The sequence below is a fragment of the Nerophis ophidion genome, linkage group LG08 (assembly GCF_033978795.1).
Source record: "Nerophis ophidion isolate RoL-2023_Sa linkage group LG08, RoL_Noph_v1.0, whole genome shotgun sequence".
Lineage (NCBI taxonomy): Eukaryota > Metazoa > Chordata > Actinopteri > Syngnathiformes > Syngnathidae > Nerophis > Nerophis ophidion.
The window spans coordinates 64,586,626-64,600,294 of record NC_084618.1 but is presented as its reverse complement, the minus strand read 5'-3'; the positions used below and the strand labels follow the sequence as shown (position 1 = coordinate 64,600,294).

At 37.8% G+C, this 13,669-nt stretch overlaps 1 protein-coding gene across 3 annotated transcripts in view; it reads right to left on the bottom strand.

Moving 5' to 3' along the window:
• si:ch211-234p6.5 (pleckstrin homology domain-containing family A member 7) overlaps positions 1-13,669 on the bottom strand; it is a 47,246-nt gene that overhangs the window by 11,035 nt on the left and 22,542 nt on the right. For 2 of the 3 annotated variants that reach the window (XM_061909345.1, XM_061909346.1), the window contains exons 7-17: positions 13,382-13,594; positions 13,026-13,317; positions 9,480-9,533; positions 7,639-7,761; positions 4,975-5,028; positions 4,814-4,894; positions 4,581-4,733; positions 2,609-2,707; positions 2,352-2,460; positions 2,174-2,244; positions 1-105 (exon numbers count right to left, since the gene is read on the bottom strand). In XM_061909345.1, coding sequence (XP_061765329.1) covers positions 1-105; positions 2,174-2,244; positions 2,352-2,460; positions 2,609-2,707; positions 4,581-4,733; positions 4,814-4,894; positions 4,975-5,028; positions 7,639-7,761; positions 9,480-9,533; positions 13,026-13,317; positions 13,382-13,594 — 1,354 coding nt within the window. The remainder of the gene's footprint in view (positions 106-2,173; positions 2,245-2,351; positions 2,461-2,608; positions 2,708-4,580; positions 4,734-4,813; positions 4,895-4,974; positions 5,029-7,638; positions 7,762-9,479; positions 9,534-13,025; positions 13,318-13,381; positions 13,595-13,669) is intronic. The other variant, XM_061909347.1, reaches the window with a different exon arrangement.

Genomic DNA, 13,669 nt, shown 5'->3' with positions numbered 1-13,669 from the left:
CTCATATGGTGACTCTGTCCAGCCTTGGTCCTGGTTCCTGCTCTGGATGCGTTGCTGCAGGTCCTGTGGTAAAGGGGGGCGGCGAGGTGGTTCTTCTTCCACATTCTACAGGGATGAAGACATGATGATGCTGGTAAAGCACACTATTGACCAAACATGGATTAACTCCATGCTTTTATTTTTTAACTATCTCTATGTACAGTCGTGGTCAAAAATTTTACGCATACTTGTGAAGGCCCTAATGTCATGGCTGTCTTGAGTTTCCAACAATTTTCACAGCACTTATTTTTTTTCTGATAGAGTAATTGATGCACATACTTGTTGGTCACAAAAAGCATCCATGAAGTTTTGTTATTTTATGAATTTATTATGGTTCTACTGAAAATGTTAATATTTGGTTACATGTCCCTCTGCAAGTTTCACTGCAATAAGGCACTTTTGGTAGCCATCCACAAGCTTCTGGCAAGCTTCTGGTTGAATTTTTGACCACTCTTGACAAAATTGGTGCATTTCTGTTAAATTTGTTGGTTTTCTGACATGTAACTGCAGAACTTTCCTCCAGAAGGTTTTATCTTTCTCCATGTGATGTCAGATGAAACAAAAATTGAGCTGTTTGGCCACTATACCCAGCAATATGTTTGGAGGAGAAAAGGTGAGGCCTTTAACCCCAGGAACACCATACCTACAGTCAAGCATGGTGGTGGTAGTATTATGCTCTGGGCCTGTTTTGCTGCCAATGGAACTGATATTTTACAGAGAGTAAATGGGACACTGAAAAAGGAGGATTACCTCCAGATTCTTTAGGACAACCTAAAATCATCAGCCCAGAGGTTGGGTCTTGGGCGCAGTTGGGTGTTCCAACAGGACAATGACCCCCAAACACACGTCAAAAGTGGTAAAGGAATGGCTAAATCATGCTAGAATTAAGGTTTTAGAATGGCCTTCCCAAAGTACTGACTTAAACGTGTGGACAATGCTGAAGAAACAAGTCCATGTGAGAAAACCAACACATTTAGCTGAACTGCACCAATTTTGTCAAGAGACGTGGTCAAAAATTAAACCAGAAGCTTGTGGATGGCTACCAAAAGCGCCTTATAGCAGTGAAACTTGCAAGGCACATGTAACCAAATATTAACATTGCTGTATGTATACTTGTGACCCAGCAGATGTGGTCACATTTTCAGTAGATCCATAATAAATTCATAAAAGAACCAAACTTCATGAATGTTTTTTGTGACCAACAAGTACGTGCTTCAATCACTTTATCACCAAAAAAATAAGATTTATAGAAGTTATTGGAAACTCAAGAAGGCATGACATTATGTCCTTCAGTTCTTTAGTGCCCAAGGCACGGGTAACTTACACATATGTGAAGGCCTCATTAATGCTGAAAGGTACATACATTTTTTTGGAGCAACATAAGTTGCCATCCAAGCAAAGTTATCATGGACGCCCCTGCTTATTTCAGCAAGACAATGCAAGCCCACGTGTTATAACAGCGTGGCTTGATAGTAAAAGAGTGCGGGTACTAGACTGGCCTGTCTTTAGTCCAGACCTGTCTCCCATTGAAAATTGTGGCGCAATATGAAGCCTAAAATACTGGAGACTCTGGACTGTTGAACAATTTAAGCTGTACATCAAAAAAGAATGGGAAATAATTCCACCTGAAAAGCTTCAAAAATTGGTCTCCTCAGTTTCCAAACGTTTACTGAGTATTTTTAAAAGGAAAGGCCATGTAACACTGTTAAAAATGCCCCCGTGCCAACTTGTGTTGCTGCCATTAAATTCTAACTTATTGATTATTTGCAAAAAAAAAGTTAAGTTTCTCGATTTGAACATTAAAAATCTTGTCTTTGCAGTCTATTCAATTGAATATAAATTGAAAAGGATTTGCAAATCATTGTATTCTGTTTTTATTTACGAATTACACAACGTGCCAACTTAATTGTTTTTGTGTTTTATATATATATATATATATATATATATATGTGTGTGTGTGTATGTATATATATATATATATATGTGTGTGTGTGTATATATATGTATATATATTTGGTGTATGCTATAACAGCAATCAATGTCCATAGTGTCCTCTCATGAGCAACAAACATATATTGGCCTAGAAACTACACATAATGAATATTGAGGTGTACTTTATGCACAATGGACTTACTAATGGCAGACCATGTGGCATCTCTTTGGGAGAACCAGGAGATCCAGGATGAGGCCCTGAGGACTCGAACACTGAAAGAGAAGGTTGGTTATTATTGCATTTATTCACACTGCTTATATATGCTGATAAATGATGCAGCCACTAGGACACGGTCTCAGAGGACAAGACAGATACTAACTGTGGTGTCTCTGTAGTCCCAGGAGGAAGCGGAAGTGATCCCTGTTGACCTTTAATCCGGCGAGGATGTCCTCCATCATCCATAACTCTCTCTGGGCTTGAGACTGCTCCTGGATGTATGCAAGGTAGGATGGCTTTACACACTGGTAATTGAAGGGGTTAACAGGCCAATTTTCAGGGAAACATACAGTACCATATAAACTGCTTTGAGGGTCTACATAAGGCACTATGTATGAAGACAATTAATTAGTTAATTACCTGCGGCATCCCAAAGTTGCAAATGTGCTGCATGTGTGAGCGAAAAACAGAGAGTTCACTTTCCATTCTCTCATACTGACTCCACACTCGCTCCATTTCCTTTGAGTAGAAGTACAAAGGTAAAAAAAAGAAAACAAAAGTAATTAAAAAAAAACAAAGTATATTATTTTTTTTTAAATACACTCTGTAACTGGATGATTAGGGTCTCTCTGCTCCTTGTACGTAATAATATATATATAAAAAAAATGGTTTGCTCTGTAAAGAGTATTTGCATCAATTCTGATTTTGAAGAATAATAAAAAAAAATAATAATGAAAAACTGTAAAAAAATAATCGACTGCAATGGTAAATTTGACTTAACTAAAAGAAAAATAAATACATCACAGAAAACAAAATGTACTGGAACATACCATGCCTTTAGAGCAGGGGTCACCAATGCGGTGCCTGTGGGCACCAGGTAGCCCGTAAGGACCAGGTGAGTAGCCCACTGGCCTGTTGTAAAAATAGCTCAAATGGCAGCACTTACAAGTGAGCTGCCTCTATTTTTTACATTTTATTTATCTACTAGCAAGCTGGTCTCGCTTTGCTCCACATTTTTGATTCCAAGAGGGACAAAACTAAAATAGAATTTGAAAATCCAAGAAAAAAAATTTAAAGACTTGGTCTTCACTTGATTAAATAAATTAATTTATTTTTCACTTTGCTTCTTATAACTTTCAGAAAGACAATTTTAGAGAAAAAATACAACCTTAAAAATGATTGTAGGATTTTCAAACACTTTTTACCTTTTAAATTCCTTCCTCTTCTTTCCTGACAATTTAAATCAATGTTCAGGTAAATTAATTTTTTTGATTGTAAAGAATAATAAATACATTTAAATTAAATTCTTCATTTTAGCTTCTGTTTTTTCAACGAAGAATATTTGTGAAATATTTCTTCAAACTTATTATAATTAAAATTAAAAAAAAAATATTCTGGCAAATCTAGAAAATCTGTAGAATCAAATTTAAATCTTATTTCAAAGTCTTTTTAATTTCTTTTAAAATTTTGTTCTGGAAAATCTAGAATAAATAATGATTTGTCTTTAATAGAAATATAACTTGGTCCAATTTGTTATATATTCTAACAAAGTGCAAATTGGATTTTAACCTATGTAATAAATGTCATCAAAATTCTAAAATTGATCTTAATCAGGAAAAATGACTAATGATGTTCCATAAATTCTTTTTTTAATTTTTTCAAAAAGATTTGAATTAGCTAGTTTTTCTCTTCATATTTTTCGGTTGAATTTTGAATTTTAAAGAGTCGAAATTCAAGATAAACTATGTTTCAAAATTAAATTTTCATTTTTTGTGTGTTTTCTCCTCTTTTCAACCGTTCAATTAAGTGTTTTTTTCTTCATTTACTCTCTACAAAAAACTTTCCGTAAAAGGAAAAAAAAAGTACGACAGAATGACAGACAGAAATACCCATTTTCTATATATATATATATATATATATATATATATATATATTAAAGGTTAATTGAGCAAATTGGCTATTTCTGGCAATTTATTTAAGTGTGTATCAAACTGGTAGCCTTTCGCATTAATCAGTACCCAAGAAGTAGCTCTTGGTTTCAATAAGGTTGGTGACCCCTGCTTTATAGTAATCATATAATCAAAAATTATGTATTAATGAAATAACATTTTAGAGGACACTTATACAGATATTGTAGTTTTAATTTTGTCCCTGTAAAAAAGTATATTATTTAGAAATGATTTGTTACCTCGTATCAAAATGATTAATTATAATTAATCATGGATTAAAACACCATATTGACTATAGAATAAATAAAAGACAAAAAAACCTCTCGACCCTTTTGTGTGAAGTCAACTGTATTTACGGTTGACTTACAGTACAGTATGTTTGGTTTCTGTGTTTTCAAACCACACATTTGCTCGGACATCTCTGTGCCATCATTTTCACGCACCAACGACACGTCGCACATTCTGGCCCGGGTTGTGACCAGCTCTTCTTGCAGCAAGGCCTTCTGGTTCATGGCCTCCTCCTGGGCTCGTAGTCCCTGGCTACCCCAGTCTTCCAGCTGCAGCCTCAACACCTCCAAAGCACACTGCACGCTGTCCTGTTAAGACCCAAAAGCGAAACACGCAGCTTGTAACACAAATATTTCCAAAAAGCGAGTATTTTTGACAAGCAGGCAACCTTATCCATTTGTAGATGAGACAGTTCTACGGACAAAGACTGCAGGAGCTTGTCGCAGCCGCACAACCTCGTGAGCACAGCCTGCAAAAAGTACGAAAAGCACTGACTAAACTCGGATCAGATACGAGGCATGATATGATTTGCTGTAACTAAGTACTCACATCAACATCACTTTCAATGGGCCTGATTGCTGGTGTCGATTCAGACTTTGAAGGCTGTAAAATCACCAATGCATCAATTATTTTCACCTATTTTTGTAAGTTTTTTGGTCACATGTTGAGCATTTAAAGGAGGAATAAGAAACCACATGGATTTTGCCGCTGGGTACCTGTTGCAGTTAAAACATAAACAGAAATTTAATGGCTAAGTGTGTTGATGTTGGTGAGCACTGGCGCTAACGCTGACGTAGCATTGGAGGTGTCCTGGCTGCTTCACCAATATCATAGAGCAGTGGTCCCCAACCAAAGGTCCGGGGACCGGTACAGGTCCATGAAGCATTTTCCACCGGGCCGGAGAGAAACATTAAATCATTTATAAAGAACTGCATTTTCTCTGACTTAACTTTTGCCTGGCCCACTAGACCAGGGGTGTCAAACTTGTTTTCATTGACAACCACACCACAGTCATGAGTGTCATTAGAAGGCCGCTTGTAACAGTAAATAATTAAAGAATTTGCCGATGAATTTAAAATATTTTACATTTTTTTACGTAAAGAGTAAAAAAAATCTGTGGATTTTACCACTGGTTTTACAGAAAAAAACTGGCAGCTTAGTTGCCAGAGTTTTACTGTAAAATATATGGTGTTTTTTTTTATTTTTTACTATTATTATTTTTACAACATATTACTGTAAAAAGAAATACATTTTTACAGAAAAAAATGGCAGCTTAGTTGCCAGATGTTCACTGTAAAATATATAGTGTTTTTTTTTTTTTTTACCATTATTATTTTTACAACATATAATTGTAAATAGAAATTCATTACCGCTGTTTAATTTTATTTTGGCAACTCAGCTGCCGTTTTTTTTAAAATTAAAAATAAATCAAATGGGGCACCATAAAATCATCAAAAAACAACAACTGACAGCTCAGCCGACAGAATTTTACTGTAAAAACAAACAAACATTGGTTTCAACTTAAAGTTATATGCTGTAAAAATCTCTCAAAATTTACAGTCAATTTTATTGGTCATTTTTATAGTATACAATTTGATGGATAACTTGCTTCGAAATCATAAGTTATGCAGATATTTAAGTATTTATTTGGATTTTGACCAACAAAGTTAGGTAATATAATTAAAGATGTCCAATAACGGCTTTTTGCCGATATCCGATATTCCGATATTGTCCAACTCTTAATTACCAATACTATTAACAACTTTTTATCGATACATACAGTCGTGGATTTAACACATTATGCTTAATTTTGTTGTGATGCCCTGCTGAATGCATTAAACAATGTAACAAGGTTTTCCAAGATAAATCAACTTAAGTTATGGAAAAAAATGCCAACATGGCACTGCCATATTTATTAATGAAGTCACAAAGTGCATTATTATTTTTAACGTGCCTCAAAACAGCAGCTTGGAATTGGGGTCATGCTCTCCCTGAGAGAGCATGAAGATGTTTAGGTGGGCGGGGTTGAGGCGAGGGGGAGAGGAGGAGTAGCGGGGGTGTGTATTGTTGCATCCCGGAAGAGTTAGTGCTGCAACGGATTCTGGGTATTTGTTCTGTTGTGTTTAATGTGTTACGGTATGGATTTTTTCCCGAAATGTGTTTGTCATTGTTGTTTGGTGTGGGTTCAGTGTGGCGCATATTTGTAACAGTGTTAAAGTTGTTTATATGGCCACCCTCAGTGTGACCTGTATGGCTGTTGACCAAGTATGCCTTGCATTCACTTATGTGTGTGAAAAGCGGTAGATATTATGTGACTGACCCGAGACGCAGAGGCAGTGCCTTTTAGGTTTATTGGCGCTCTGTACTTCTCCCTACATCCGTGTACACAGCGGCGTTTTAAAAAGTCATGAATTTTACCTTTTACCTCAGATACCAATAGTGTTTAAACCGATACCAATAACTTCCGTTATTACATTTTAAAGCATTTATCGGCCGATAATATCGGCAGTCCGATATTATCGGATATCTGTAAACATAATATTTGTTGCAATTTTGGACATAATTTTTTGCCTTGTCAAATTAGAAAACAAGAAAGTAAAAAAAGAAAATATAAGGTAATTTATTGACACATATTATTTCCAGGCTTTTGCAGCTCATATAAAATGACGTGGAGGGCCGGATCTGGCCCGCAAGCCTTGAGTTTGACACCGGTGCACTAGACACACCAATGAGCTTGTTTAAAGATGTACAATACGACTCCTGATAGGAATTCACCATTTGGTAAAGCTTTGTGACATGATACAATGCACATTAATGAAGATATCATATAGAAAAGTGACATATTGTAGCCAAAGGCGGATTTCCATCTGCATTTCATTGCAAAGAAACACTAATTCAGCGTTACAGTGAGTTGTATTTTTCATGCACTTATTTTTGCTGTATTTATCTGGCACAAGTGGAAAGCCGGTCCCTGAAAATAATGCTTACATTGAACCGGTCCGTGGTGCAAAAAAGGTTGGGGACCACTGTCACAGAGCGCTAAAGTCAGTGATTCTCAGCTGCCATGCCGTTAACAAAGAGCGGTGTACCAAATAAAGTTGTTGTCTTAACATTGTATTGTTACATATCGTTGCTTTAATTTCATTGAATATTTGCATTTAAGCGACAAATACTAATACATTGTTAAAAAAAAAAAAAAACACAACGCTTTACCACGTGCAATGTGGAGCCACTGCCGTTAGGGAAGTGATGGTTAGGCGGGTGCTGTGCATGTCCAGCTCTGGATGAGGGGGGTAAAGGGGGCAATGAGTCTGTGTGGGCCCCAGCAGAGTAGCTCTGAAAAGACAACACCAAAAAGAAGCAGTTACACAATGTGACATGACATGTTTTATTCACAGTACATGTAAGAATTCATGTTTCACTCAATGAACCACAGTTCTCATGCAGCTACCACCATGAGACGATTTAGACTAAAGGTGTCAAACGTACGGCCCGGAACAGGTTTTATCCGGTCCGTCTGATCAGTGTGCAAAGTATTAGAATGAGCTGCTTTTTTTTTTTTTTTTTTAAACGAAAGAAACTGCTGTTCTAAGTGTGTCCACTGGATGTCACGATAGCAATTCTGTTTGGCAAGCAGATGGTTTATACCGGGGCCAAGCAAGAGGTACACAGTAATAGGTGACTGTGGCTCCTCCTCCTCGACCAACATGAAACCTAAAACATGCCAGTTTATGTCTTCTGCTTCGAACACATTGTCATTTGACACCTTTGTTGCCCCAAAATATCTCTGTCAAACACAAGAAAAGGGAACTTAACCCTTTTGAGTAGTAGTACCTCTGTTTCTCACTGTTTGTTGAGTTAGCACCAGATCAGGGGTCGGCAACCCGCGGCTCTTTAGCGCCGCCTTAGTGGCTCTCTGGAGCTTTTTCAAAAATATATGAAAAATGGAAAACAATAAAGGGAAAAAACATGTTTTTTGTTTTAATATGGTTTCTGTAGGAGAACAAACATGACACGAACCTCCCTAATTTTTATAAAGCACACTGTTTATATTAAACATGCTTCACTGATTCGAGTATTTGGCGAGCGCTGTTTTGTCCTCCTAATTTTGGCGGTCCTTGGTAGTTTGTTTACATATATAACTTTCTCCGACTTGTTTTATGCCACTTCTTTTTCCGTCTCATTTTGTCCACCAAACTTTTAACGTTGTGCGTGAATGCACAAAGGTGAGTTTTGTTGACGTTATGGACTTGTGCTGAGTGATAATCAGACAAATTTGGTCACTGCCTGACTGCAAGCTAATCAATGCTAACATGCTATTTAGGCTAGCTATATGTACATATTGCATCATTATGCCTCATTTGTAACTATATTTGAGCTCATTTGGTTTCCTTTAACTCCTCTTAATTCAATTTATATCTCATGCCACTATCTGTATGTAATATGGCTTTTATTTTTTTGCGGCTGCAAAAATATTTATTTTTGTATTTTTGGTCCAATATGGCTCTTTCAACATTTTAGGTTGCCGACCCCTGCACTAGATTGATACGTGGACATGACAAAGGAGGTATTTGACACCTAGAAGACTTTAAATGTTGTTTATTTTGTCCAATCCCAGAAAGATGGTGACTTAAAGTTAAATCCTGGCCTTTGTAGATACATTGACACGAAGTCTGAGCTCAGTGTATTTTAGAAGCGGCATCAATTTCCTCAGACTTTTCAACAAACTTGAAGTGTTTTTTCCAGGAGACAAAGCGTTGGGCTTGTTATATTTTTGGCCAAAGTAAAACAAAGAAAAACAACCTGGAGTTGTCTTTATTTTTAAGTTATCAGGCCATGATTTTACCATTCTGGCCCACTTGGGAATATATTTTTTCCATCCTGAGCTAAAATGGCTTTGACAACCCTGATTTAGACAATAGTATCCGTGAGTCATTTTCATCCATCTATCCATCCATCCATCCATTTCCCACCACTTAACTTCTTTGGGGTCACAGGCAGCTGGAGCCTATCCCAGCAGACATCGGGCAACAAGCGGCAAGGTCGCTACTCACCTTTCCCAGAGGTCTTCGCCCAACATGATGCACGGATCCATATGTCGGTGAAGGCTGTCAACAAATAACATTTGTCATAAAAATTGCACGTAATTTATCTGAAATTCTGGATTGATAAACTTGGTCTCAATTTGGCCTTGACTTATCAAATAGGGTTCTTTAAATCGGTGTTTTTCAACCACTGTGTCTGGTGTGCCGTGGGAAAGTATGTTACCTAAATGGTCTAAAAATATTAATAGCAAACCGTTATTCAGTAATCCGCCAATAATTTGCCATTGTTGAGTGCTTGTGCTGTCTAGAGATCGGCAGAGTAACCATGTAATACTTTGCCCAAATCAGTAGGTGGCAGCAGGGACCTCCTCCCTCTGCAGGCCTACTTTAAGACAAGAACATCTGTGATGCATGGATGGTTATGGTTTGAATTAATATTTTACAATTGCGTCAGGTACTCCATGAAGACGACTTTTCTATTTTCCGAACCATAGGGCGCACCGGATTATAAGGCACACTGCCGAGGAATGGTGTATTTTCGATCTTTTTTCATATATAAGGCGCACCGGATTAAAGGAGTCGTATTAGTATTATTTTTTTCCGAATGTAAAACACTTTCTTGAGGTGTACATAACATGTAATGGTGGTTCTATGGTCAAAATGTTGCATAGATTATGTTTTATGGATCATATTCAAGCTGTTTTCTGACAGTCGCTTCAGGATGCGTCGTTTTGTGGGCGGTCTTATTTACGTGGCTCACCTTCTGCAGCGTCTTCTCCCCGTCATCTTTGTTATAGCAGTGTAGCGTGCAAGGACGGGAGTGGAAGAAGTGTTAAAATATGGTACTAACTGTTTTATCGACATTCAGACTTGACTTAAATCAATAACAGAGCAGAGTCTCCTTATCTGGAATGTGTCCCGTGAAAAAACGTCCGTTTTCCTAACCCAACCCAACCCAGCCCAACATGTGAAGTGAAGTGAATTATATTTATGTAGCGCTTTTTCTCTAGTGACTCAAAGCACTTTACATAGTGAAACCCAATATCTAAGTTACATTCGAACCAGTGTGGGTGGCACTGGGAGCAGGTGGGTAAAGTGTCTTGCCCAAGGACACAACGGCAGTGACTAGGATGGCGGAAGCGGGAATCGAGTCTGCAACCCTCAAGTTGCTGGCACGGCCGCTCTACCAACCGAGCTAAACCGCCCTCCTGAGTGTCTCTCTAAAGTTCCTTGGGTGAATAATAACTTTAGCACTTTCATGGCAGATAGATCCGCTCGACATCCATTGCTTTCCTCCTCTCTAAGGTTCTCATAGTCATCATTGTCACCGACGTCCCACTGGGTCATTATTGTCACCAATGTCCCACTGGGTGTGAGTTTTCCTACCGAGGATGTCGTGGTGGTTTGTGCAGCCCTTTGAGACACTAGTGATTTAGGGCTATATAAGTAAACATTGATTGATTGATTGAACTTAACACTACTTTATAGGGCTGTGAATCTTTGGGGGTCCCACGTTTTAATTCAATATCAACTCTTGGGGTCACGATTAAATTCAAAATAGATTTTTTTTCAATTCAACTCGATTCCTCGATTCAAAAAGGATTTTTTCTCGATTTAAAAGGATTCTGTAATCATTCAATACAGAGGATTTCAGCAGGATATACCCCAGTCTGCTGACATGCAAGCAGAGTAGTATATTTTTGTAAAAAGCTTTTATAATTGTAAAAGACAATGTTTTATCAACTGATTGCAATTAAGTAAATTGGTTGTAACTATTAAACAAACCAAAAATATGACTTATTTTATCTTTGTGAAAACATTGGACACAGTGTGTTGTCAAGCTTATGAGATGCGATGCAAGTGTAAGCCACTGTGACACTATTGTTCTTTTTTTTATTTTTATAAACGTCTAATGATAATGTCAATGAATGATTTTTAATTACTGCTATGCTGAAATTATAACTATTATTGATACTGTTGTTGATAATCATTTTTGTTTCACTACTTTTGGTTTGTTCTGTGTCGTGTTTGTGTCTCCTCTCAATTGCTCTGTTTATTGCAGTTCTGAGTGTTGCTGGGTCAGGTTTGGTTTTGGAATTGGATTGCATTGTTATGGTATTGCTGTGTATTGTTTTGTCCGATTGATAAAAAAAATATATATTTAAAAAAAAAAAAAAGAGAATCGATTCTGAATCGCAAAATGTGAGGATCGCGATTCAAATTCGAATTGATTTTTTACCACACCCCTACTACTTTATATTAGAAATGGCAACAGTGGAGGATGAATGTCCCATAACAAGAAGATAGAGAAAAAGAAGAAGCTTATGGACTTCGGTTTCGGCACAGACTACAAAGGCGGACTGGCGCAATTTTTCAGGACTTACGCAGATCCCAAATACAGATCAGAAGGTAAGAAAACTTTCTTTTGCATAATATTGCGAAACAAAACGTCAGATAATATTTCTTACCTTATATACACCATAATAATACTCGTATGTTGAAGCACAGTACAATCTTTCAAGCGGTGCGGCCTTATAGATTACCAAAGTTGTACTAAAACAGATTTTTGAGTGCCGCGTGCAATGTTCTATATTTTCAATGGAACATTTAAATTTGTTGGTGTTGTTTACTTTAGTCAAATTGCAGTCTACACTATGTCTTTGTGTGTGACTGTCATCATACTGCAGTCTGCACGTATCTCTTATTATTGACTGCCATCTACTGGTCACACTTATCATTTCACCATGTACCAAATAACATAGCTTCGAGGTTGGTCAGCAAAACCAGAATTATTCCGTACATTAGGCGCACTGTCGAGTTTTGAGAAAAATATAATTAAGTGCGCCGTATACCGTATTTTTTGGACTATAAGTCGCAGTTTTTTTCATAGTTTGGCCGGGGGTGCGACTTATACTCAGGAGCGACTTATGTGTGAAATTATCAACACATTACCGTAAAATATTAAGTAATATTATTTAGCGCATTTACGTAAGACATTAGACGTATAAGATTTCATCGGATTTAGCAATTAGGAGCGACAGATTGTTTAGTAAACGTATAGCATGTTCTATATGTTATAGTTATTTGAATGACTCTTACCATAATATGTTACGTTAACATATCAGGCACCTTCTCAGTTGGTTATTCATGCGTCATATAACGTACATTTATTCAGCCGGTTGTTCACTATTCTTAAATTTATTTTAAATTGTCTATTCTTTTATCAAATAAATTTCCCCCCAAAAATGCGACTTATACTCCAGTGCGACTCATATATGTTTTTTCCTTCTTTATTATGCCTTTTCGGCAGGTGTGACTTATACTCCGGAGCGACTTATTATCCGAAAAATACGGTAGTCCAGAAAATACTGCAGGCTACTGAGTTAGTTTTTTAAAATGTTCTGCTGGTGGTGTGCCTCTGGATTTTTTTCATTAAAAAACGGTGCCTTGGTTAAAAAGAAAAAAAAAGGTTGAAAAACACTGTTTTATATCCTAGTAAAACTACTACATGTTAATTTACTTGAAAATATTACACATTTTTAGGTGCATCCTGACCTTGTTTACATTCTGCCACCTCTCTGGGAGTGGAGTGCCGGGATTGGACTTGGACTCGATTTTAGGCGAGACAGGCGTGTAGTGCAGCGTGTCCGGCCCCATAGCGGGGTTATCCTGGGGTCGGATGTCAACCCTTCCCACCGGCGTGTGAGGGCGTGACCCCAGCTGACCTCTGGAGGCCGAGGAACCTGTTCCCAAGACTTCCGCATGCGTCGTTGCTCCCATGTGGTCCGCGCCAAAGGGAAGGGAATCCTCCTCGCGGTTTGGACTCCAAGGGCTCGGAGTTCTGGGGCTGCACATCAGAGCATATAACAGTGAGATAATGAGAAGTCATTGGAATTGAGAGTGGCGACAACCTTCTGTTCCTCTGATGTACGCTCCTCCTTCCCCTCTGCTCTGCACTGGACGTCCCAATCCTCCCGCCGCTGAGCTGGCTCGGTTCACTCAGAGTTCTGCTGACATGTCTGGGATTTTGGGACAAGCCCTCTTCATCTGAGGGAGATTTTTGGAGGTCCATTGATTCACTGCTGCCACGCATCTGAGTGAAATCTTGGTAACTTGAGCAGCGTCTGCAAGGTAACGCACATTTCAACGCAATAAGGTCCCTTAAATACAACTACAGTACTGCCCCAATTTATGAGAAT